Below are 24,471 nucleotides of genomic sequence, written 5' to 3' on the forward strand. Positions count from 1 at the left end.
GCAAGGTATAGTCTATATAAATTCGTTAACAAGGCCAATGATGACAACGTCATTGATTATCTCGAAAACCTTTCGGACGATTATTTTCTGATTTAATTCAGCAAACGCCAACGACCTATAGATCAAGCTCAAAGCAGCGATTATACACTGGGAGGCAACTTTCATCCCAACAAAACTCAAAAGGGTAAAGCGCGAGACTCCGTGGATTACTCGAGATATAATTAATCAGTGGTGCAAAGAATGTGTAAAAGCAAAAGAAAGCCCGCCAGCAATAAATGAACTTTCTAGTAAATTAAAAGCAGAGCTTCAAATGCGTCAAGGATATTTTGTTTCTCGAATACACTGACAAGAGAGCGAAAGTATGCATAGAAACGCAGGGAGGCTAACCAGAGGTAGTTCCGGTTAGCTGCCTGCACTTGATGGTATAGTGCACGGTTGTCCTATCAGTCCAGCACTCAGCACATCACTTGATAATGCACAGATAATGTGTACGAGCGTCTCATCACAGCTGCATGTATCGCACGTGGGGCTGTTGGCCATTCCAGTAAGGAAGGCATAAGAGTTTGTAAAAGCTACGCCTAGACAAAGAGCGTGCAGCATGGTCAACATGTTTAGATCGTGGTAACCCAGGCGGTAGGTGCATCTGTATATCCGGAGACAACCTCTCTTTGCACTCCCTCCAACCCCTTTATCCCCCACCCCCGTGTAGGGTAGCAAACCGGAAACTCACTTCTGGTTAACCTCCCTGCCTTTCCTCTCTCGCTAGCTCTCTCTCTCTCCCTCCGGAGACAACGAACGAAAACTACACTTGGTGAAAATGTTCGAGTTCCACAGGAGCAAAGTACATTTACGGGACATCAATCACAGCCCAGCCGCAGCGTCTGTTCGCGAAAGCGGAATCAAGACACATTCACCACTTTCATGTCCAGATCGAGCGACTTCGTCGGCGTGCTCATTCCCGCTGACGTTACAATATCCTGGAAGCCACTGAAATATTATGTTTTCCCCCTGGTCATAGCTTCGATGGTATATCGGTCGAATTTCCCAGTTCTTCATTGGGCCCGTGATGCATTGGGCTTTGTACGCACTGAAGGGCTGCCTTGGAATTACTAAAAACTGCCCAATGTTGCCGTGGTTCCTGATTAATGAAATTAAGTACAGCACGGAGTGCTGCAAGCTCTGCACCCGTCGATGTGGTCACACAAGAAGTTTCTAACTTGATTTCATCAGATTTTGCCGGGATGATGAGTGTAGCAGCAGAGCGGTTGAGGGTTAACCGAACCATCTGTGTAGAGATGTTGCCAGAATCTGTGCACGTTGTAAATGTGTTCCAAAGTTGCTTGCTTCAAAGCTTGCAACGGCGCTCCAGCTTTCTTTTTGATGCCCGGAATTGTCAATTGTACTTGCAGCCGGTGCCGACACCACAATGGGGCTGACAATCGTGTAGCAGGCGTGAATTGTGTTGGTAAGTAGGATTGACGTCTTGGAATACTTTTGACAAATGTTGAATGTGGCCTCTTTGCTGGCAGGCAAGCAAGCTGGTAGGAGGGAATCCGAGTGAGATGTCGGGTGTGTGCTCTCAAGACATAAGTAGCAATGTAGACCGTCATAGGAGAATCTCTGGCAATGACGCCTGTCGCAATGGACTGTGTATTTATTGCGAGACTAAGACACGTTCTGAGTGCTTGGTCTTGAACACTCTGAAGTCTGCGAATATTTGTAGTGCATTTCCTAGCACAGGTAAGCTGTACCACAGGAAGCCCCAAAATAGCGCTTTATATAACTGAGACATTGATGTACGGTACTGTAGCGCCCCAGGACTTCCTTCCGAGAAACACGAGAGGTCCACAATGGCGGTCAAACGCTTTCTCATGCACGAGATGTGAGGGTTCAAAGAGAAGTCTCGATCAGTGACGATGCCAAGAAATTATTGTGGTCGTCTGTATGGTAAAATTTGCTCATTAATCCGCAAAGCATATGGGACCATCGCTCTTTGAGTAGCAAGACACGAGTGCCCACCTCTCAGGTGAAAATTGCAGGTCTAGCCTTCTTAGATATGTTGACACGGATAATGCGGATAATGTCTCCGCAGAATCTTTCTGCAGGAATATTCTGCGACGTTAATCTTTCTACATTGTAGATGAAGTACCAGAGATTTAAACGAGTGGCGCTGACCAAAGGTCGTGCGAAGACCACGAACAGTCCTCCATATAAGCGATAAAGGCTTTCGTGGATCCAGGGACTCGCAAAAGCATACCCACTGCCGCGAAGCCAGCTTGTTTATGTGACGCTATATTTTCTTTTGTGTGCTTCTAGCCAATCTCAAATCATCACTGGACTTCGTGCGTCTATATCTTCGTTCTGCACGACGGCTATTTGCTAGAAGTTTCTCGAGTTCAATGTCAAAATCGGTGCGGGCAGAACTCTTCAAAAGCGACTGCGTGGTTGTTTGTATGGCATCCTTTATCGCGCCCTCTAGGTTGTAGGAGGTGCTGTCACGACAATAGTCTTCCATGATTTGTATTTAGACCAATCGGGGCACTTGACGGCTCTGGAGGACTTGGAGCTAGTGAAACCTTAAATCTTCAAATAAGTTGGGATGTGGTCACTACCCCGCGTTTCTAAATCCGAAAACCAGTGCACTGTTCTCGTAAACGAACGTGAAACGAAAGTAAGGTCCGGGCAGCTACTATACGCTGATCCACGCAGATAAGTAGGGCTTCCATCATTTGGCAGGCAAAGTTCGCGTTCAGAGGCAAAGGACACCAATGTTCTGCCTCTAGAGTTCACTTTGGAGCTTTCCCATAGGCAATGGTGGGCATTGAAGCCGCCAGTGATCACCCACGGCTGTGGAGTCGATGTCAAAATAACCCGTAAGCGCTCAGAATTATTACGTATATGATGTTAAAGCCCAAACCGCATGAGAGCGATTTTGTGCGCGACGGCAACGAGCGACGGCTTCGAGCGACGAAACGGGCCGTCGCGCGAACAGATCGCTCGTTCTTGTCGCTCGATCGCTCGGTTCTGGAAATCTAGAATTCGTCGCTCGTCGCCCGGAAGTGCTATGAGCGACTAGCCAATAGCGCGATGCCGGAACTGGATATACATCAGTCAAGTACTACCGATTGTCGCACGCAACGAGAACAACGACAAAATTTTGATACGTGCAAGTATAAGACGTAATGCAAGATCTTTAGAAATATTTATGCTGCTCTTTACACTAAAACACATCAACTTAAATTAATAAAACACGTGTCACGCCAGTTTCGGCGAGTATTTGCTGCCCTCATATCGGCAACACCGGGGAGACGTCGCTCAAAGTCGTCGCTCGTCTCGTCGCACGCATGCGGTACGACTTGTAGGCGACGAGCAAACGCGACAGCCATCTCCATCGCGTCGCTTGTCGCTGTCGCGCGCAAGATCGCGTGAAGGCGGTTTATACTGAAAGAGCCTCGAACCTGCAGGCAGAATTACTCTTCTGGAGTTATTTAACGATATATGGAATGTCGCTCGTGTTATTCCAATCCTTAAACCTGACAAGTCCCTCCTATGTCTTGACTCCTACCACCCGTACGCCTCACTAGCTGTCTTTGTAATTTAATGGACAAGATGGTGGACAGCCGCCTGCCATGGTGGTGTGAACACATGCACGAGCGTGCGTTCCGACTACATGACGACAGGGTTTCGACTGCGGCGTTGTCCTATGGATGTGTACTATGGATGGATGTTTGACATAGTCACATCGAACATGAACGCATGCAACCCGGTCTTTCGTTCTTGATGGACCTGCGTAGGCTTCGGAGTGTCTCACAGTACACATTAGAGTGAATGGTTCTTCTATGCTCGAGGAATCCAAGAAGTAGCGGACCTTGGACGTCGAAAAGGACGGTGAGCAACACCTTGCCGGCTGAAGCCACCGCTTTGCACTTTTTAGGGGGAGGTGACGACGCATGCTTCCACTGCATGCTGTCCCGCTTAGAGCACTGTACGGGCCGATTTTTTCAGCCCGGGCCCGGCCCGGGCCCGTTTTTACGTTAGGCTGCCCGCCCGAGCTCGATCAAAACCTTTATGGCGAGACCCGGGCCCGGCCCGCGCCCGGAAATAATCTACGTTACCCGCCCGGCCCGGCCCGCCACAACTTTACCTTAGGCCCGAGCCCGGCCCGAGCCCGACTCGAAACCGGCCCGAACCCGGCCCGAGACCGAAAAATACATGTTTTTCAGAGTTGAGACGCCCGAGAATAAGTCGATGCACGTTACATGCACACCACCAGAAAGCCCGAGCCCGGCCCGAGCCCGCGTCAAAAAACCCGAGCCCGGCCCGGGCCCGCGTCAAAAAACCCGAGCCCGGCCCGGGCCCGCGTCAAAAAACCCGAGCCCGGCCCGGGCCCGGGTCAAAAAGCACACGCGTGCCCTAGCCCGTGAAAAAACTGCTCGGGCGAAAGCCCGGGTCCGGGCTTTCGGGTAAGCCCGAGCCCGTGCAGTGCTCTAGTCCCGTTTTGTCTCTGGCTGGTAGGGATGGCACCAGCTCTCATCACCTGTGACGATCCGCTCCAGGAAAGCGGAGTCTTCATGATACAGAAACAGATGTTGAGGTGCTAGTCCCATACGCAGTTCCTTGTGCTGGTTGGCGCTCTATTAATGGCCCTTGCGCCATAAAACACCACATATCATCATCATCCTTGTGCTGGTTGGTGAGCTGCTTCGGAGCCCACTGCACCCACACCTTCCGATAACGCAACCTGTCGTGAACAATTGTCCACACTGTTCCAACGCTGACATCCACGTTCACCGCCAACATTCGCAATGTGACACGCCGATCACTTCTCACTAGGTAGTCCATTCTTTATTCTGGGGTTTTGCGTGCCAAGGCCAGTTCTGATTATGAGGCACGCCGTAGTGGAGGGCTCCGGATTAATTTTGACCACCTGGGGTTCTTTAACGTGCACTACAACGCAAGCACATGGTCGTTTTTGCATTTCGCCTCCATCGAAATGCGGCCGCCGCAGCCGGGATTCAAACCCGCAACCTCGTGCTCAGCAGCGCAGCGCCTTAGCTAACTGAGCCACCGCGGCGGGTTCACTATAGGTCGTCCACCTTGTCGATGAGATCGGCCGTGATGACTGTGTTTGCCTGGCCTGGTCTCGGGTCATCAACCAAACTGTAACGGCCTGCTCGAAACCGGGCTCTCCATTTTCTCATGGACTTGTCGGACACACAGTCTTCCCTATATACGGTCACCATCCGTCGATGAATGGTGGCCGGTTTACCACCTTCCGCTGTCAGAAATCGGATAACGTCTCGCTGCTCCTCAATCATCGAATTTTGCAATGTGAACGCCGTCCTGTCCTCACACGCACTGCCGCGTCAATTGGACGGCGCTCTTTATAAGAGCCTCTGCTCTCTCCTGCGTATGCGGCCGCCCCTCGCATGCTCCGATCCATGGCGGAGACTCCAATCGCATCCCTAGATGTCTCGCTACGTTCTCCCATGGCGGCATAGGCATCTATGTTAACGGTTACGTTGTTACGACGTTTCGTACCTTTTCATTTGAACACCCCTCTTAGCTTTTCAGCATGGTTAAACACTAGAGTTACTGGTCATCGCTCGTGTATGTCGTCTGCTGTTGGTCTGCTCTTGAGCGCTGTTTCTTCGTTTGTCCAACCTCCAGATTGCGTGAGATATACTACAACATGCAGTTACACCTGCCCAGAGACATCTGCACTTTGTGTCAAAATCGGAACTGATCATCCCACTGTATTTTTTTTCCTTTCTGTTTTGACAACGTTGACTGCGTTCTTTCTCCTTTTCTTTTTTTTTTTGTTTTACAATTACGAGGAAGAAGAGGAGTATAGGCGCCACTGTCTACGAGCGTGCAAGACGCGAAGCATACGGGGTGTTGTATTACAGTGTAAACAGATGAAGGGGCATTGCTGACAGTGTAAACTTGCAGAAGGGGCAGTAACAAAGTCAAGACAGCCTGAGAGGCTAAAAGGATGAAGGGCACGTGACTCTTTCCAACTTCTGATGCTCGTGCTTCTTGCATATATGTGAATCTCCACGTATAGTGCTGCACTGCAGACATAACGTATTATGGAGACCATAAGTTCTGCTAAGTTAGTTAAGCGTTGTTTCCACGTGTTGCTTTTGGTTGAGAAGTGATGAATAAACATAGACGCCTTGTTTTCTCGTTAAACTCGCAAGAGTGCGCTCAGGTGTGGACAGTGGGTAAAAATACAGGCAACATACAAACTGTCCGATACAATGCGCGTTGTTGCGAATTCAACATTAAATTACCCACTTGCCAAAATCCACATCTGCTAGGGTATCTGGAAAGTTTATGCCTAGTTTAAGTGTCATGACTTGGACAGTTTTGACTTTACTTGAATGAAACTAACTTTATCCAGTACAGAAGCATCTTAGATTTCTTTATAATATGCTTACCATAGCAGATGGCAGCATACCGCGACAGCAAACTCCTGGAATGTCCCAACAGCTTGCCGTTCGTGAAAGCGTGCAGCTATAGCTTGCCGTTACGAAATGCGGCAAACCGTACTAGGTATCCAACAGTGATGGCGGGGCGTCCATGAGCGTAATAAATCTATCAACGTAAGAAGTGTATGCAATCGCCATTATAAGCTCATTAAAAGCCAACTGCAACAACATTTTGGGCCTTGTTAGAAGCCTTGTTTCAGGTATTGTAGAGTGTAGACATAAAACAGCCTGCGGGCAAACGTTTACACATGAAATACTAGTCTATGCGTTACGAAAGGTTCTCAAAAGATATTTTTGATATCAAAAACTAAAGTGGCTTACTCAAACTAAACTAAACAAAACAAAACAAAACAAAAAACGCCGCCATTACTGCTCGCTGGACGTGGTGCATGACTCGGAACGCGCGGCTCCTTTACATGACCTCCAAGATTTGGTGCCGCCCATGGCTGCCCACGGAGATCTGAAAAATCTCGAAGGCGACGCGCTGGGACTTACGTCATATCCGCTACCCACCAAGTAGTAGTAATAGTAGTTGATTGATTTATTTCTTGCACACATACACACGAAAAGGGGCAGAAGCAAGGTGTCCACGCGTCGTCTGCCGAGGGGCTTTTTCAGGGCTGCTAATAGGAAAATTAGACGACGAACAGCCATGCAGCTTTGTGAAGAGTGGTTACGCAGTATATGCCACTCAATAATAACCAATTCAACCAAGGTGAAATTGCGTTGCAGTTGGCCTTTATGAAAAGATCCGAAGCTGATCCGACCTTTCAGACTCGCCTGAGTTTTTGCACAGATCAGTAAATGTATGCCAAAAGAATTCTGGGGTTTTACGTGCCAAAACTTTGCTCGTATTATGAGGCACGCCGTAGTGGGGGGATTCGAATTAACTTTGACGACCGGGGGTTCCTTAACGTGCACCCAATGCACGGTACACGGGCGTTTTTGCGTTCCGCCGGAATGCGGCCGCCGCGGCCGGTGATTGAACCCGCGACCTCGAGCGCAGCAGCACAACGCCATAGCCACTGTACATACATGCAGAAATGTTTGTCTAATCCTGTGGACTAAACGATGCTGGAATTTCGAACACTGTGAATATTCCTAATGTATGCTCCATGATCATAAAAAAAACTTGTTTTTATAAAATTGGTCTATAACTTCGTGAATCATTAGAAATTTACAGAAGGCATAGCTCTCCAGACAGCCTGCATTTAAGGCTTCATTTCTGTACTAGCACTTGAAGCATTTAATTCTACGCATTGTGGAAAAAATATCACGATAGGAGATGCTCAAGTAACTTGCACACTTGGCCAGATATTGTGTGGACGAGACAAACAGAACAGTTTATTTCAACAATGCAGGGGTAAGAAGTGACGTCATGTAATATATCTATATGTAGTGCTGTCGGCGTTATCGCAACTTGGATACCTCGGCAGGCATTCCCTGGCTGTAAAAATGGCGGCGAGCACCGTACATTGCACTCGTTATCTCAGGCAATCCAGCGGACAGCCGTCTCGCTGGCGACGCGCATCACCGGCTGAACGCCGCCTTTTGGTAGCATGGGAACGCTTGTCCGTTACAACATGGAGATAAAACCAAAATGACATTCACCACAATCTGTTGCTTGAAGTTCACATATTCCATAGGACATGTGCACAATGTGGTTGGTTACAAAGCTCAAAGGCGAACAGCACAGAAAGAAGCAAACTTTGCAGGTACCCTACAAAGCTAAGAGAGCCCAAGAAAGATTCAAAAACAAGATGGGCCTTGGTGACACATAGGTAATCCACGTTTCACACGCGCCATGTAACAAAACATTAGAATCCAGGCGCACATTCTATTGGTAAGATGACAGCAGCCGGTATAAAACATTCTAGGCAATCCTTTTGACTTTTTAATGCCGTACTGCTGAAACGCAGTTCCACGTCAAGGAAAATCAGAACAAGTTGTTCACCTTTATTTCTGGCAATGGAGAATACATGTATACAAAAACTAATGAAATGGTACTAGAGTAGGAAGTTAATTAGTATAGTAATGATTTAATTAGTAGTTGGTTTGCACAACTCTTTTACAACTGAAAACTTGCTCCAGCGTATCCAAAACTGCGTTAAGTCTTCTGCGCTGAAATAAGTATTTTCAGGTATCAGATAAGCGTAGCAAAAATCATACGTTGGGCATTACAGGGTTAACTGTATAATAGATTCCACAGATCGACCACGCCTGGGATTCTCTTCACAAGATTCTGAAACTGTACGAAACTGCCCTCCTGCAGGCACCGACATAGGAAGTGCATTTTGCGTCAGTTTAAGTCACAACAGTAAAGCGAAACAAGAAGTGAAAATGAAATAAAGCTTGGAAACGAGAGAAAATACAATGGCAGAGTGAAGTCCCAATTGTCCATTCAGCCGGAAGTTAACGAGAATAGTAAGAAAATAACACTTGTGTCGGTGAATCCCGTAAAAAAAAAAATGCACGTGTGTTTCAGTATCCACTTTTTGTGGCACAGAAGCTCTTTTCGAGTATTACCGCATATGCGCAGACGACAGCAGGCTTCTGCTGAGGCACAGCCTTCGAGAGAATCGTACGTACACTTCTGACTTGACACGGTTAAAGCGTCACTGCCATTTGCAAACTGATGATTGAGCGTGTTAGCTGCGGGCAAAAAAAAAAAAAAAAACTTTGACTGTAGCCGCATCGGTTAACTTCAACAGGTGCGATAGGTGTGCCGCTCAACGAAGAGCGGTGCACTATACCTCTCCTACTTTCTATTTGCATAATGCAAGTAGAAAAGGACAAGAAGTGGTTCCAACAACTTTACTACCGTGAAAAGTACCAGAAATGTATCACGCACCGAAAAAGAGGCTGCGAAACAGAGCATGGCCAATGTAAACTTTTTTTCGGTGTGCACGTTGATTACAACAGTAAGAACACTCAAAATACATAATTTAGATAGGTAGCAATAACAAATAGACAAATTTATCACAGTCGTTAGATAACTAAATTTTACGCTTTAAATTTGGGTATTTTCGATTACAAGCTATCTGCGCACAATTTACAGACTTCGAAGAACCACCGAGTGCCATAGCAACGAGTGAGCGTTTGTATTTTGCGCTGCTGTAACGGTGTACCACGAGCCCAAACAACAACAATACTAGCAAGGGTTCATTTTGGTAACTATGGGGCGAGCATAGCCAATATTTTGCCTCAGGAGAGTGGAGTTCGATTGTAACAACGGAAGTCGGGCGCTTCGAAAGAGAAACCAGAGGATTCATGTTCGCTGTCAAGATGAAAATACATATTTTTTCTACAACACTTTTTTTTTCGCCTCTTCCTACCCTGCTCCTTTACAGGCTCCTAGAGTCTGTTACAAGATGCAGTTTTCATGCGGTTGTGTCTGTTCTGCAAAAGCATCCGAAGCGTGACGTGCGGCTACTATTTAAACACCTGCTCTAAGTGTTGAAAAAAAAAGCAAAAACTTGCTTATAGAGAAAAGTGAGCTCTATACACCATTTTAATGTGTTATTTTATGTGGTATTTAATAATTATATTAATCTATATTTGCAGCATAAAAGTAGGATTGGGGATTTTGTCGGCAACACAGCGTACATCTATTAAGAATGATACAAAAAATAAGAATGTTGCATGAAGAAAAACTAGCTAAGCATGCGGTTTTGATGCGAAGTAAAAGACGTTTCCCCACCGCCCAATTGCCCGCTGAAATGATTTTGACCTAAGATCTACTCAAAAGTATTACGCTGGTTCGTTAGTCGTGTATTTACTGGGCGCTTCAAGGAAAGCTCCTTTGAGGCTTTCGTAGGCGATCTTGCCTGAATACTCATCGCCAGCAGTAAATTAACTTTTTTAAGAACTGTGATCCATCTGCAATGGTGTGCGCAGTGAAGTTCCTTGGGTACAGCATTTGATGCCTTCATTTGGTCCAGGTGATGCTGTACAAGAGTATGGTGACTTTTGTGCACTAGAGAAAATTCACAAACATGTTTGGCGAGAGCATTCGCTCTCTATTGCAAATAAAGCCGGGGCAAACGGCATGATGCAAACCGGTGTGATCTAGGTGAGGGATGGTGTGTGTAGCGCGAAGTGGAATGCAACAGTACACGGAATACAACCTTGCTAGAGCGGCCACAAACATATGCAAGATGACAGATGAAGAAAGTTTTCACAATTAAAAGTAGACAAAAGGGTCATTTGATACTCCAAGATGAGAATAAACGAGGCGCACATGGAAAAATACACTTGACTAAGCACCTTAGGGCAATCCGTCATTGCCACGCCAACGTGACATCGTACAGGCTTGACAGAATAAAAGGTTTGATTGGGCCCTGCGTACGTCGGCAGAATGAAGCTAAATCTACTGTTAGCAAAGATATATTGTGACACAAATGCTTGGCTGTGGATGTGGCATAATGGCTGATGGACAGGCGCATAGGGCAGGCGACGCCATCTGTGCACCCAGAGACAGTCCGTCCAGATCTACTCTTTCTACCACATTTCACAATGGAGCCCGCGGCCCGAACTTGGAACACGAGTGCAAAAACAATTGACGTCACGCCACAGGGTGTCGAGGCACTTCAGCATGCAAGGTTCGGAGGAACAACCGGCCGAGCGCACGCCATGGCACTCGGCCGAAGGAAAGAGACTTTGACTCTTTTTTTTTTTCGCTCGACAAGTAATTACGGCTGCCCTACGGAGATTGACCAGGTAATTGTCGTGGCCTCTGTCGTGCTCACTCAATGAACCCGATTTGTCATGGTGCGTGAGGCACCCATTCCAGAACAGCTGCCACACATTCTTGAGGGCAATGGCGACGTCACAAGGGGGCGAGGGTGAGTGGTATCCGAGATCTCGATCTCCTTCCCGCGTCCGTATTCCCCCGACAAAGCATGAACCAGTCAACCCGAACGAGCACTGCTCCGCTGCTGCTGCTGTTGGCACTCTCATCAGCGTTGCCGTTTTTAACGCCAAGACTTTCCCGAATGCCTTGCGTCACTAGGAATCGTTTGCAAACGTGAACGAGACAAGCGAATACAGAAACAAGTAGAAAACAAAACGTGTTCGCAAGTCCTGGATGTGATATATAGTGAACCATCAACATACTACCAAGGTCGTGTAAAAGCTAGACCTCTGCAAGTATTTGTGTGTCGTTTACTTCTTTCCAGCCAAAAGCGGTGACATCTACAATAATTATTACACACAACAACACGCCACACAGTCACTATTTTACTGCAACATTTTTTTTTCAGGTGCGCATGTGGTACACAGCACGCCGCATCGACGTGCAGCGGCTGACAAGACGATAGTCAAACACAGGCGCAATATTCGCGGACACAAGACGTACACAAAAGCAGGCATTCTGTGGTGTTTACGAAAAAGAAGCAGGTACTTTAAGCCCCCGGAGATTCCAGGCGAAACGCATCGAGTGTGTTGTGTGCCAAAAGGTAACCCCACCGCCCGCACTCCCCAGCATGTGTCTCATAGCATCCCAAACAGGTAATACTGTCAATAAAGCGTCGAATTGTTACACATGAACAGACTTTTATAATGTGGAATATAACCCCTCTTCAATTTTGTCATGATAATGTAAAAATATTTTGGCTAGCTCGAAAACGATCTGAGTTCATACGCAGACCTTTTTTCGCATAGTTCAGTTGGCGATTTATGATGGTTAGCTGAACACATTATAATACTCTTTCCACTCAACCATGATGGAGGAAGATTTATGCAGCTTTAGCAGTCTGAACCATTTTATGTGCATTGTCCTTGATTAATGGCGCTACTTCACAGACATCTACGTAAATTTTTGTTCGTTTACAAACACAAGCAGTCAAGACGGACCATAATAAATACTTTCAAAGGTTCCTCAGAGTTCAATTTTGACTCATAAACAAACCACACAGGCAGTGGAAAATGGGTGAAGGAACACCTGTGTCTAATCAAGTTCAAGTGCTTACAATAGCGGTCGGCAACCTTTTCCGGGTAGCGAGCCGAGTGACTGAGAGAAGCCATCACCCAAAACGTGGGGAGACCAGCCGATAGGAGCTGAAAGGAAATACAGACACTCGCACTAAACGATACTGCTGAAAGAAAGTGCATTTACGCTCAAAACGGCGAGAAAGCAAGCAAGATAAAAAATTGCAGCATCTCCCAAAGTTTTTGAAAGTGCTCCAAAAACAGCATGTTAACAGCTTGGATAACTTCAAAATTACACACGCCGCTGCCACCATTGAGTTGCAATGTCAGCAAAATTGCCAGCTGTGTAAGTGAGGGCTGCGCAGAAAAATTTCCGGAGGCACTCTTTTGTTCATGACCAAAGTGAGCTTGAAAGCACGGCGCTGTGTAGAACGGTGTGAGATGATGGGAAATGGGGTGAAGGAAGCCTTTCTGGGATGGAGCTGAGGACCCTATGATACCGCTTCACGAGAGAGATCCGTCTCCCGGGATGCCTGTTGCTGAGAACTTGTTTACGCGCTTTAAGATCATATTACGTACCCTGATGAAAGTTCGAAAAAAAGAAAAGAAGCTGGAGAACAAGATTTGGTCGCGTATTAAGCGTCCTACGTTTCTGGTGTGCCGATTGTAAAGCCGGGCACTTTTAGTCTAAAAACATTCTCATGGCATCTGCGGTAGCTTGCCACAACTACACGATAGAGCGCAAAATTTAATAACCAGAAACAGCATATTCCGTAAACGTCACTAATGAGTCCATCTGTTCACAATATGTAGGAAACATCACACCATAAAATGCTCGAAACAGAGTAAAAGAAAATTGTAGGAGTGCTGGAAAGAGAAAAACAAAGAATACAAAACTATTTCTTTTTTTTTTCACAACAACCCTGACACCTTGTATTTTCACAAACATTAGCCTGCGCTGCAAGAACCTGGTTTGTCGACACTGCTGAAAGTATCTTGCACGTGCATGGCACAAAGAGATTCTAGATATAATTATTTTTTATATTTTTTTCTTCTTTTTTAGCGAAGCCAACAGAACACAGACTTCCTTGAAGGCGCACGACAGACTTTGACAGCGGTGAAAAAAGACGGCCAAAATAAAATTCACGGGAGGCACATTTTCTCTCTAGTATAGTTATCGATAGATGATCAGCCGATAGCTACTCCTCTTATTATATTATGCATGAGTATAAACCAAAAGTCGGTATACACAGGCTTCTCCCAGAACACGCGCGCTCATTTAGCTAGCTATATAGCGCGAGGTTTGTTCCGATCACCACTTTTTCAAGTTTAATAAACAAAGAGCGAAATGCTCGTACTTGGCACATACAACAATTCGGCGCACGTAATACGTTGCCTCTGCAGCACTGTGCTCCATCATACGCGAGCTCTTTGTCGACGCGACTTGTCCTACAAAAATCGCACACCGAGAGCCGGCAGCAATTAGGCAAAGCGGCAGAATTTCCATCAACGACTGGTCAATTCCACGAAGGGGAACCTGCGCACGACCTGCCACGACTTCCTGAACCGAATCTTGCGTTCATTGTACGGGTGAAATAACAAGGGTTTAAAAACGGGCGACAGGAATGGTGTGTAAGAAATCCGGAGAGTATTGGGCGGGCAGCGCGTGAACAAGCCTTGTCTAACACATCGACACGTGCTTTACGTCTAGTATTGCCAGAGATGTGAAGTGAAAGCTTTATTAAGAATATTTTATTGGCAGCGCACTCCTGCTTGAGTCTGCAAAAAGCACGGTGGAATGTACTTAAATAACTAGTGCGAAGATTTTAACCCACGCTGCTACAAGGGCGCCTTGTTAAGTATTGTGACCTTTTGACAGTCGAACGGATCTTAAGCATACAACCGCAACTATAGTTGAAGGTGTTAGGTGATATTGGAGGCTCTTTCACGACAACACACATCAAACGGCCTTGCTATGTGGGTAGAATTATTAAGCCGAAGCGTATAATTCGTCATGCAACGCTCCATGCAGATAAAACTCGATGAATGCCAGCCTAGTGTCGGTGAATCCGTTGTCGACATAAAAGCTTGAAACTTCCATTGTAGCGGACTCACGAAACGACAACCAGGAATTCAGGCATCAAACAGGCAAGAGCTGGCGAGTAAAATCGCCCGGCTCCAATAGTGGACAGGTACGAAGCTTATGCGTTTCCAGGTCGCACTGCTTGCACGAAGCAAAGACTCCATCCCGTTCCACGAGGATATAGTTCAGGCGGAAGAACAAAGAAACACACCCTAATCCCCGCGTGCGCAACAGGGAAGTATCACTGCGAAGGGAATATTTAATATACCTTTCTTTTTCCTCAATAACAATAAGACGTTTCAGGGATGCCCAAGAAATAATCGTAGCACAGTTTTCCTCATTGCCATCCTAACTTGTGTTCCGGAAACGGCCAATGATTCTAATGGCACAGACCATTTTTGGTGATGGTCAATCAGTACGCTCTGTAGTAAAACGTCATCAGGGTTGTCGTGATCCAGCTTGTCTGTTACAGGTTAGAGGAGCTGCAATTTGCGTCGTAATCCAGCCGAAAAATTGCATATACTCAGCTTTATTTGGTGCATCATGGTAGCATCATGGTAGCAATGGCTGCTGAGCCATTAAAAATAAGTTTTGTTTTGCTTTGGTTTGGGCAAACAAACCAGGAAATGTAACAACGGTACCACTCATGAAGAACTAATTTCTAATGAATTATTAATTTCGAACTGGAGTTAAAGTTACACATATGGGCTATAAGGGACGCTGTATCGTGACGGCTCCACATTTATGTCGACCACACCGTTTTCTTTTTTTTTAACCCGTATCAAAATGTTAGTACACGGGCGTTTTTGCATTCCCCCTCTGTCGGAAAGATAATGCAGCGGCCGGGAATCGGACCCACAGCCTCGTGCTGAGCAGCTCAATGGAACAGCCACTGAGTCACCACGACGAGTGCATTTCGAGTGATTAAATATATGTCAGGCCTCGCCTAATCTGTTCGGTGCAACATAGCTCAGAAAAGAAAGCTTTCTTGTTTGGTAGAGAGAGGAAAAGAAAAACACAGGAGAACAATTAATAAAAAACACCCACAAGAAAACATTCAGATTGAATCAGTGCTACACAACCTGCGTTTTACGTCACAAGTATTCATCTTGTCCTAATGTCATTAGATGTGATACATGTGGTCGCAGTTATATTTGAGAAATTTGAAGTTAGAACTTTAGCAGCGCAGAATGTTAAGTTCACCAGCCTTCTTTTTTTCCCCTTTCTTTTGTAATCTGAAATCAAAAGACAATGTCTTATGCCGAAAACCTGTTTCCAGGTCCCCGAAACGGCTCAACAGTCACACAAAGTATTTTCGGGGACAAATTCCCGACAAGGAGTCGCAAGCTGGAAATCTTGGTTGGATTAGGCGCAAATTTCACCTCTATGAACCTTTTCTGTTGTTCACAGCCAGGACCACAGTTGCCCGAAGACGTGCTTTCTTTCTTTTTGGCGACAATAGCGAAGCCTCAGAGGTTGACACATTTCGCGCAGCAGCAAGCAGTTGGGCACGAGCTAACGCTGAGTCGGTGCAAGTAGTGCGACATCGGCATTGTTTCGTCGCCCCTATAAGGAGGCGCCGACGGTGGACGTGATGGGCGATGTGGTGGATGATGAGTGGTCCCCCAGGGAGGAATGTGGGGGTGAACAGGTGGCGTCGAAGAGGCGTGTCCGAGCGCACACTCAGCGGCGGATGGCCCGGGCTCTGGGCGGGTGCAGGGGCGGCGGCGACGGCGCCCAGGCGTGCCGCTCGCATTGAAGGCAGCGGGATGGCGATTGTGCGGAACGCCGAACGGTGGCGGCGGCGGTGTCGGGCTCGCTATTCTGGATGGCGGCAGGGGCTCGTCAGGCATACTCGGACTCAGACAGGCTCTGCGTCTCGGAGAGCCGTCGCACGGTGCTGGCGTAGTAGTCGTCGGGAAGGTCCTCGGACGGCTGGCCCCGGGCGCTCGCGTACGAGATGGACTTCTGGTAGCTGAAGACCTGCCGCTCCAGGTTGTAGTTCTCAGCCTGGAGGGCGGCGATCTCGCGTCTGCGAAAAAAAAAAAAAACGGCCGTGTGCATATCGTTGCGCTGAAACGGCTCGGTAGTGAACTGATGGCGTGCGCGCTTATCTACTTGCTGTCAAACAGCAAACTTACACAACACAGAAGGTGTGCTGCAAGATTCCGGCCGCATACTAAGCGGCGCGTTCGACAAAATGCTTGCGACTCCTGCACATACACATGTCGACTTGAAATTACAAAATATTTATTTACGCCCTCTCCTCGACAGGAAAATATGAATCATGAATTCATTATGAGCTGTCAGTAAGTTCGTGGTGGAGACGTGGGTTCTCGGACTAAGGCACGGCCCTCAAGGAAGACTACCGAGACCACAAACACCCGAGGTTTATTTCTCTTCCGGTGTGAAGAGAGGCCAGCTCTGACAGCTGGGCGTTCCGATCGCGAGCACCAGTGCTCGGACCATCGCGCCACAGGCAGTATAGCTTCCCCAGCAGCCGTCTAGAGGTTACCCCTTGCTCTCGCTCGAAGGTCATTACCGCAGTTATTTAAGTATATGATCTCAAGTGACAGAGTAATACACTTTCAAAAGCAGCACTTTTCGCAATCTAGAAAAGCTTGCACGCCTGCGCCTCTCTCTCGATTTCTCTCTCTCTCCATACAATTTGTAGTTCAGTTGGAGAAGGCCACATCGAAAAATGAGGCGCTGTGACTCACTTCATTTGGTGGCACTGGGTGCGCGCAATGTCGTCATATTTGTGGTACGTGGCCCCGAACAGGAGCTGCGAGTCGAGCCATTCCACGTGCACAGTCAGGTTTCCGGCGGCGTCCAAATACATGCCGGCTGACTCGCGAATCTGCGACAGAACGAGATACACCAGGTGAGGTTGCGGTGCTACATGTGACCGTTCTTTTCAAGCAACGGTGCCCACAGCGCGGAAGACTAAATACATGCGTCGTGACCACTCAAGCGCCTCAAGCACCAGCTTCCATGTCATCAGCTCATGCATCAACTCTGTGATTTATTTCTACTTGAAACATGATAACTCAGTCTAACTTGCGCATAACGATGGCCTAAAACTTAAATGTAATGCGGTCTCACACGCATACATCTGCGGCTGAAATCTATCGGCACGCCTTTCCTCCAACTTGAACGCGACGCAATTCCACGGTTAGATGGTTAAAGAAAAAAAAAACGGAGTCCTTAAATTTCTATGCCCTCCAGCCGGATTTCATTGAAAAAAAAGTGTTGGGCGAACATTGAACGATAAGCGACTCTGAAACAGTACGATGCTTTATCACTTATGCGATCCATGCAAAAATCACGGTGCGAAGCCGCTTGTGATAGTTTTAAGGAAGCTCGATCGACACAGATCTCGACGACGTTTAAAGCGAAGCTCTTGTTTTTGTATGTATGTATGTATGTATGTATGTATGTATGTATGTATGTATGTATGTATGTATGTATGTATGTATGTATGTATGTATGTATGTATGTATGTATGTAGTATGTATGTATGTATGTATGTATGTATGTATGTATGTATGTATGTATGTATGTATGTATGTATGTATGTATGTATGTATGTATGTATGTATGTATGTATGTATGTATGTATGTATGTATGTATGTATGTATGTATGTATGTATGTATGTATGTATGTATGTATGTATGTATGTATGTATGTATGTATGTATGTATGTATGTATGTATGTATGTATGTATGTATGTATGTATGTATGTATGTATGTATGTATGTATGTATGTATGTATGTATGTATGTATGTATGTATGTATGTATGTATGTATGTATTATCGATGGATGGGCGCGGAGACTGAAGGAAACACTGCTACCATAAGTCAGGGACACCATACAGACGGAAAACAAGCCGAAGAACATGCACGCGGTGCATGACGTGCAAAGACGTAAACGCAGGGCGGTAGCAATCCTCCAGGAGCACGGAAGACGAGAAGGCGTCCTCTTCGTCGATTCAGCCAGGTACCCGCGGCCCAACGGTAACGTTGATGGCGACGAGGGACGACGGCCACCACCGCCACTACAACGGAATGTGCGAGACGAACCGGGGATGCCAACACCACCATCACTACTACTACTACGACAAAAACGGCAGCAGCAACCGCGGCAACATCAACGACACGGCCGGCCGACGGCGGCGGAGCCCGCCTTCTCCATGGCGGTCGTAGATACGAAGGGAAGGATCCGAGTCACGGCATCAGCGAGGCTGCCGTCGGTCGAAGAAGCGGAGGAGATGGCCATAGCCCTCGCGGTACTCCACTGAGGTACGGAGGATAGCCTGATCATAAGCGACTCCATATCAGCGATCCGGAACTACACCAAAGGTTGGGTGTCCGTGGATGTGGCGCACATGCTCAACGCCAGAGCCGGGAACTTCGTGTCCGACACGATTATGAACAAGTCCCTCAAATGGTTCCCGCGCACGTCGGGGAGTTTGGCACTAACAAAGACAACAGCCGCGACAACAACGACAACAACAATACTAACGGCCGAAAACACACCGGCATCTCGCCCAACCACAACGAGCGCGCCCATCTCGTCGCGAGGCAGCTTACCCGCCGCGACGCGATCACCCAGAGGGCAGCCGCCGCCGTTGTTGTGCGGGACCCCAGCGGAGGAGTTACCAACACAATCCAAATCGCGGCGGACGGAGCTGGGGGCCACGGGGACGCCGACCGCGATATCTAGGAGTTTCCGGCCTCGTACCGAGAGGTTCTTGGTTACTACAGGAAAGAACGTAAGAAATATCCACAACCCCACGGGCGGCTGGACAGGTCCCAGGCAATCGAGCTGAGGCGGTTGCAGACCGGCACTTGCACCAACACCTACCACCTGCACCGCCTGTGGCTCGCGCTGCACCCGTCGCCCGGCTGCCCGTGATGCGAGCACGAACGGGCTGATATGGCCCATATACTTTGGGAATGCCAACGCCATGAGGAAGAAGGACCAAGAGGAAGCGGGAAGACAACAGCAGGACCCTCTGAAGCGGCGCGCCTCGCTGAGAGATGGCAAGCCGCCCTCCTCAGTGAGGCACCCGAGGACCAGGAGTGGGCTGTCCAGCGGACCAGGGCCATTGCCGAGGATCTCGGAAGATTTTTCTCCGGCGATGGACCCCTGGCAGCCTAGCCCCGGGCTCCCACAGCCATAACCGTTGGACAAATAAAGTTGATTCCTATCCTATCCTATATATTATCGTTAGCCGAATTTTTAAACATCGCACGTGACATGCAGCACAATTCTACTTCTTGAGCTAGATTACCCTCAGCTACAGACATTATTTGGCCAAAAATTGCAGCGAATATTTGACTAATTACTTTACGCCACATATTGCAATTTGCGAAATGCAGCCGGTGACATTTAAAGTGATATTCACTTGGAACGAATTCTGAGGATGAGACAGTTTCGAGATATGCGTTCCCAAAGTTTGCGACGAAATGCATAAAAGACATTTTCCTAATAAAAGTAAGTCGAACAACAGTGGATTTTTGCAACTTTGACTGCGCCTATCTTAAAACTGGTGCTAGTTTCAAAATTCGTTCTTAGTGAATGCTTCGTGAAATCACTGGCTTCAGTTCGTGTATTGCAATAACATAATTGCAATGCAACAAAAAGATCACGAGTACGTGATCTTTCTGGGTGAAGGCAACTGGCCTTTGTTGGCTTATGTTATGATTAATACAAATCGGGCCCCTCCGTTGCCTTTCTCTCATTCATTACATAACGAGTGTCTTGAATACGGCAACATAGAACCCTTCAGGTAGGATGTCTGGGTTTATTGACCAGTTGCCTTCACCCAAAAGGATCACGTACTCGTGACACCTGCGGCAGAAAGGCTGTCACGCATCCGCCGCCAAGGATTGTGAGTGGTCGCACTGGCTAACACTCCCAGGGTTAGTCATAGTAGTAAAAACATAAATAGCCCAGAAAGTGGATGGGAAAACGACGCCGCGGTATCTCAGGAGGTAAGAGCATCGCACGTGTAATGCGAAAGCGTGGAATCGTTCCCCACCTGCGGCCAGTTTTTTCATCCTTTTTCAATTCCATTATTTTATGAGTTCTTTATTTCAATTAGTAAGTACAAGTAATTTCCCCTATGTTGTCCTTGGCGTGTTTGTTGGATTCTTATGTTATATATATATATATATATATATATATATATTGTAAGGCAGCAGCATAGCTGTTGTCTCGCCGCCTTTATTTGGCTGAGCCACGCGCTGAACGAAGACGACGCGCACAGTGATGATGATTATGTACAGGTTTAATATTTTGCTCACCCTAATTACCCCCTCGCGCGAAAGCGGCCAACCTGGCCGCTGGTTATAGCGGTGCGGTACGTCGTTGGAAGGGCTTTAGGCGCGAAACGTGGACAATTTCTGTGCCACGGTAGCGGCCATCGGAAGGCGTGACAACGGGAGTGACGCGGTAGTTCACTGGCGAAGTTTGCTCTACAACAGCGTAGGGCCCTATAAAACGCGACTGAAACTTGTCGCACAGGCCAGGAACTCGAGTGGGTGTCCACAATAACACTTCATCGCCGGGGCTGAACTGAACGACGCGGTGAAATGCATCGTAGCGAGTCTTCCTATCCTGTTGACTTGCCTCAGTGTTGAGGCGGGCGCGATGGCGACACGCGCCAAGGCGAGATATTAACTGCTCACTCAATGACGCCGACGATTTCACGGGGGCATCAAAAAAAGAGACGTCGAGGAGAGAGGTCGGTTGACGCCCGTAAACTAGAAAGAATGGTGAGTATAGCCAGTAGTGCGCTGTGCAGCGGTGTTGTTGGCAAAAGTCACGAATGGCAGGATGGTATCCCAGTTGGTGTGGTCAGCGTTGACGTACATGGAGATCATGTCAGAGAGAGTTCGATGGAAGCGCTCTGTGAGGCCATTAGTCTGAGGATGGTAGCTGGTAGTCGTCTTATGGATGGTGTTGCATGTGCGGAGGACGTCCTCGAGTAGCTTCGACAGAAACGCCTTGCCACAGTCACTCAAAAGGACGCGTGGCGCTCCATGTCGTAGAAAGATGACTTCCAGGAAGAAAGTCGCAATCTCCTCCGCGGATCCTGAAGGTAGCGCAGCAGTTTCGGCGTACCTGGTCAAGTGGTCAACTGCAGTGACGACCCATCTCTTCCCGCTAGCTGATAATGGCAGCGGTCCGTAGAGGTCAATCCCGATGACTGCGAATGGAGCGTCAGGACAGGGAAGAGGTTGCAGCAGTCCAGCCGGAGGTGAAGTGGGCCGTTTGCGGTGCTGACAGAGCGAGCAAGACGCGACGTATTTCGCTACGCAGGTGGCAAGTCCAGGCCAGGAAAAACGACTGCGGATGCGTTCATAGGTCTTGTGAAAGCCGAGATGTCCAGCCGTGGGATCATCATGAAATGTCTTCAATATCTGTTCCCTGAGTGATCGAGGAGCGACAGGAACCCAACGCTGTCCTTCGGGGTGGAAGACATACCGGTAGAGGATTGATTTTTCACACTTGAAGTTCTGTAACTGGCGACGGGCTCGCGCGTTAGGAGGACGAGATGAGCTGTGAAGGCGTTCCATAATTGAATCTAAGGCGTCGTCAATGCGAGGCAAAGGATATACGTCTTTTCGGGTTATTTTGTTCAAGGCACGGTAATCAACACAAAATCGCACTGAGCCATCTTTCTTGCGCACCAAAACGACGGGTGACGACCAAGGGCTGGCGGAGGGGCGGATGATATTTCGCTCGAGCATGTCGGCAACGTGCTTGTCGATTATCTCGCGTTCGGCGGAAGAAACGCGATATGGTCGACGGCGGACAATAGAACTTCCATCGACGTGTATGCGATGAGTCGCCGCTGAAGTCTGTCCCAAGAGAGGTGAGTGTACGTCGAAGGAAGATTTATGTTTCGACAACAAGGCCAGTAGTTGATGTGCTTGCTGCGGAGTCAGATCCTTACTGATTGCGCTGGCGAGAGCAGTAGCAGGAGCAGCAGCTGTAAGTGGGCGTGGTTCTGCAGTACCAGTACTCGAAGCCATCACCGAGACAGGCTGTGTGTCCACACCGCAAACCACGACAGCACCTTTGGGAAGCAAAATCGGCTCATTTGTGACGTTGAGTACTGTGAGAAGGGCCGTGCCGTTGATGAATCGAACGAGACTCGACGCTAGTGCAATTCCTTTGGAGAGGCAACGGGCTGATGGGGTGACTAGAACATCGCCATTGTCAATTACGTCGGAAGTAATCACAAGAAGTTGCTCGTGGCCAGGTGGGACCACACAATCGGCTACGGTTCGCAGACGGTGGCGGGACTGAGGCCCCTTGTCGGTGTCATCGGTCTCGCGCATGTGGACAAGGCGCTGTCGGCAAGAGATGAAAGCGGCAGCGGCAGAAAGAAAGTCCCAACCAAGAATGAGCATATAAGCGCAGGAAGGCAGCACTGCGAACGGAATATGGTGGCGAATACCATCAATAAAAACTCGAACGGTACACTGTGCCGATGGCCGTATCGTAAGGTTATTCGCGCTACGTAAAGGAGTGCCATGGTAAGGTGTAGTGACCTTGCGTAGACGAGAGCACAAATCGGCATGAATAATAGAAATAGCGGCTCCCGTACCAACTAATGCTCGAACAGGCACACCTTCAGCATACACTAATAGCAAATTGGCCGGGCTCTCAGGAGGTGTTGTTTGTCCGAGCGATGCAGCTTCCCCTCCAAAAACTGCACCATCTAGTTTTCCGAGTGGTAGTCGGTATGGGTGACTGGCTGCAGAGGCGATGTTGAGCGTCGGAGAGGGGAAGGAGAGCGGCGGCGTCCTGGACGGTAGTTTCGAGGAGCGTCGGATGGAGCGGGCGGGGAGAAGGAACGTGTTGAAGGGCGGCGCTGGTATTGGCTCGGAAAGGACACCAGATCCCTCCCGTAAGCATCGTAGCCGCGGCGTTCGTCCTGCTGGCGCTTTCGACAAAACCGCGAGATGTGGCCTCGAATGCCACAATAATAACAGATTGGGCGGGAGGAGCGCCAGGGGGCGTAAAATGCAGGTACAGTTGCACGTGGTGTAAAGGCTGCAATGTCGTTCTGAGGAACCGGAAGGGCACGCTGAGCGACGGAAGGCTGCATGGCAGCAACTTGGGCGTACGTGAGTGGCGGATTTGGTGGTGTCGGAGGGTCAGGGCGTACAGCGGAAACCAAGGAAGACAGCTCGTCCTTGATGATGTCTCGTAGCCCAGTGGACGTAGAGTGAGCTCGAGGAGCAGCAGAGCACGACAGGCCTTGTGCTTGAAGCTCTTCGCGGATCAGAGCCCGAATCAACGTGCACAAATCGGCATCCGAAGAAGGTCGCGTGTCACAGACGTCTGGCTGTAACCGGATGGCTTGTAGGGTATCCAGATGCTGGCAGGTCGCGATGACATCGTCTACGGTGGTGGGGTTTTTAACTGCTAGTGCGTTAAACGCAACGTGTCCAATGCCTTTTAAAATGTGTCGAACGCGATCGGTCTCGCTCATTGCCGAGTCGACGCGGCGGCAAAGGGAAAGGACGTCTTCAATGTACGAAGTGTACGTCTCCCCTGGTTGTTGCATGCGCGCATCGCGCTGCCGCTTTGAAACTTCAGAACGGATGGATGGCGTTCCGAAAATCTTCCGGACTTGGTGCTGGAAGGTGGTCCAATCGGGCAAGGCCCTCTCGTGGTTAAAGAACCACGTCTTCACGACATGGGACAGGTAGAAGGCGACGTGGCGAAGTTTCTGAGTGTCGTCCCAGTGGTTGTATTCACTCACCCGGTCATAGTTCTCTAGCCAGTCCTCGACGTCGTCGCGCGGGAGACCAGAGAATATAGTGGGGTCACGCTGCGGGGCGGTAACGGTCCATACGGAGGCGGCTGGTTGGGGGCAGCGGGGGTGATGCCGGAGGCTCCGGGTTGCGGTACTTGGGTCATGGCAGTGGACAGGCGG

At 48.4% G+C, this 24,471-nt stretch overlaps 1 protein-coding gene across 1 annotated transcript in view; it reads right to left on the reverse strand.

Annotated features, from left to right (window-relative positions):
- Nucleotides 1–7,832: 7,832 nt before the first annotated feature.
- Nucleotides 7,833–24,471, reverse strand: part of LOC119436155 (uncharacterized) — a 251,254-nt gene continuing 234,615 nt past the window's right edge. The window contains exons 8-9 of the mRNA XM_037702919.2: nucleotides 17,226–17,365; nucleotides 7,833–16,537 (exon numbers count right to left, since the gene is read on the reverse strand). Coding sequence (XP_037558847.1) covers nucleotides 16,351–16,537; nucleotides 17,226–17,365 — 327 coding nt within the window. The 3' untranslated portion in view covers nucleotides 7,833–16,350. The remainder of the gene's footprint in view (nucleotides 16,538–17,225; nucleotides 17,366–24,471) is intronic.

This window comes from Dermacentor silvarum, chromosome 1 (assembly GCF_013339745.2).
Source record: "Dermacentor silvarum isolate Dsil-2018 chromosome 1, BIME_Dsil_1.4, whole genome shotgun sequence".
In the NCBI taxonomy this organism is placed as follows: domain Eukaryota; kingdom Metazoa; phylum Arthropoda; class Arachnida; order Ixodida; family Ixodidae; genus Dermacentor; species Dermacentor silvarum.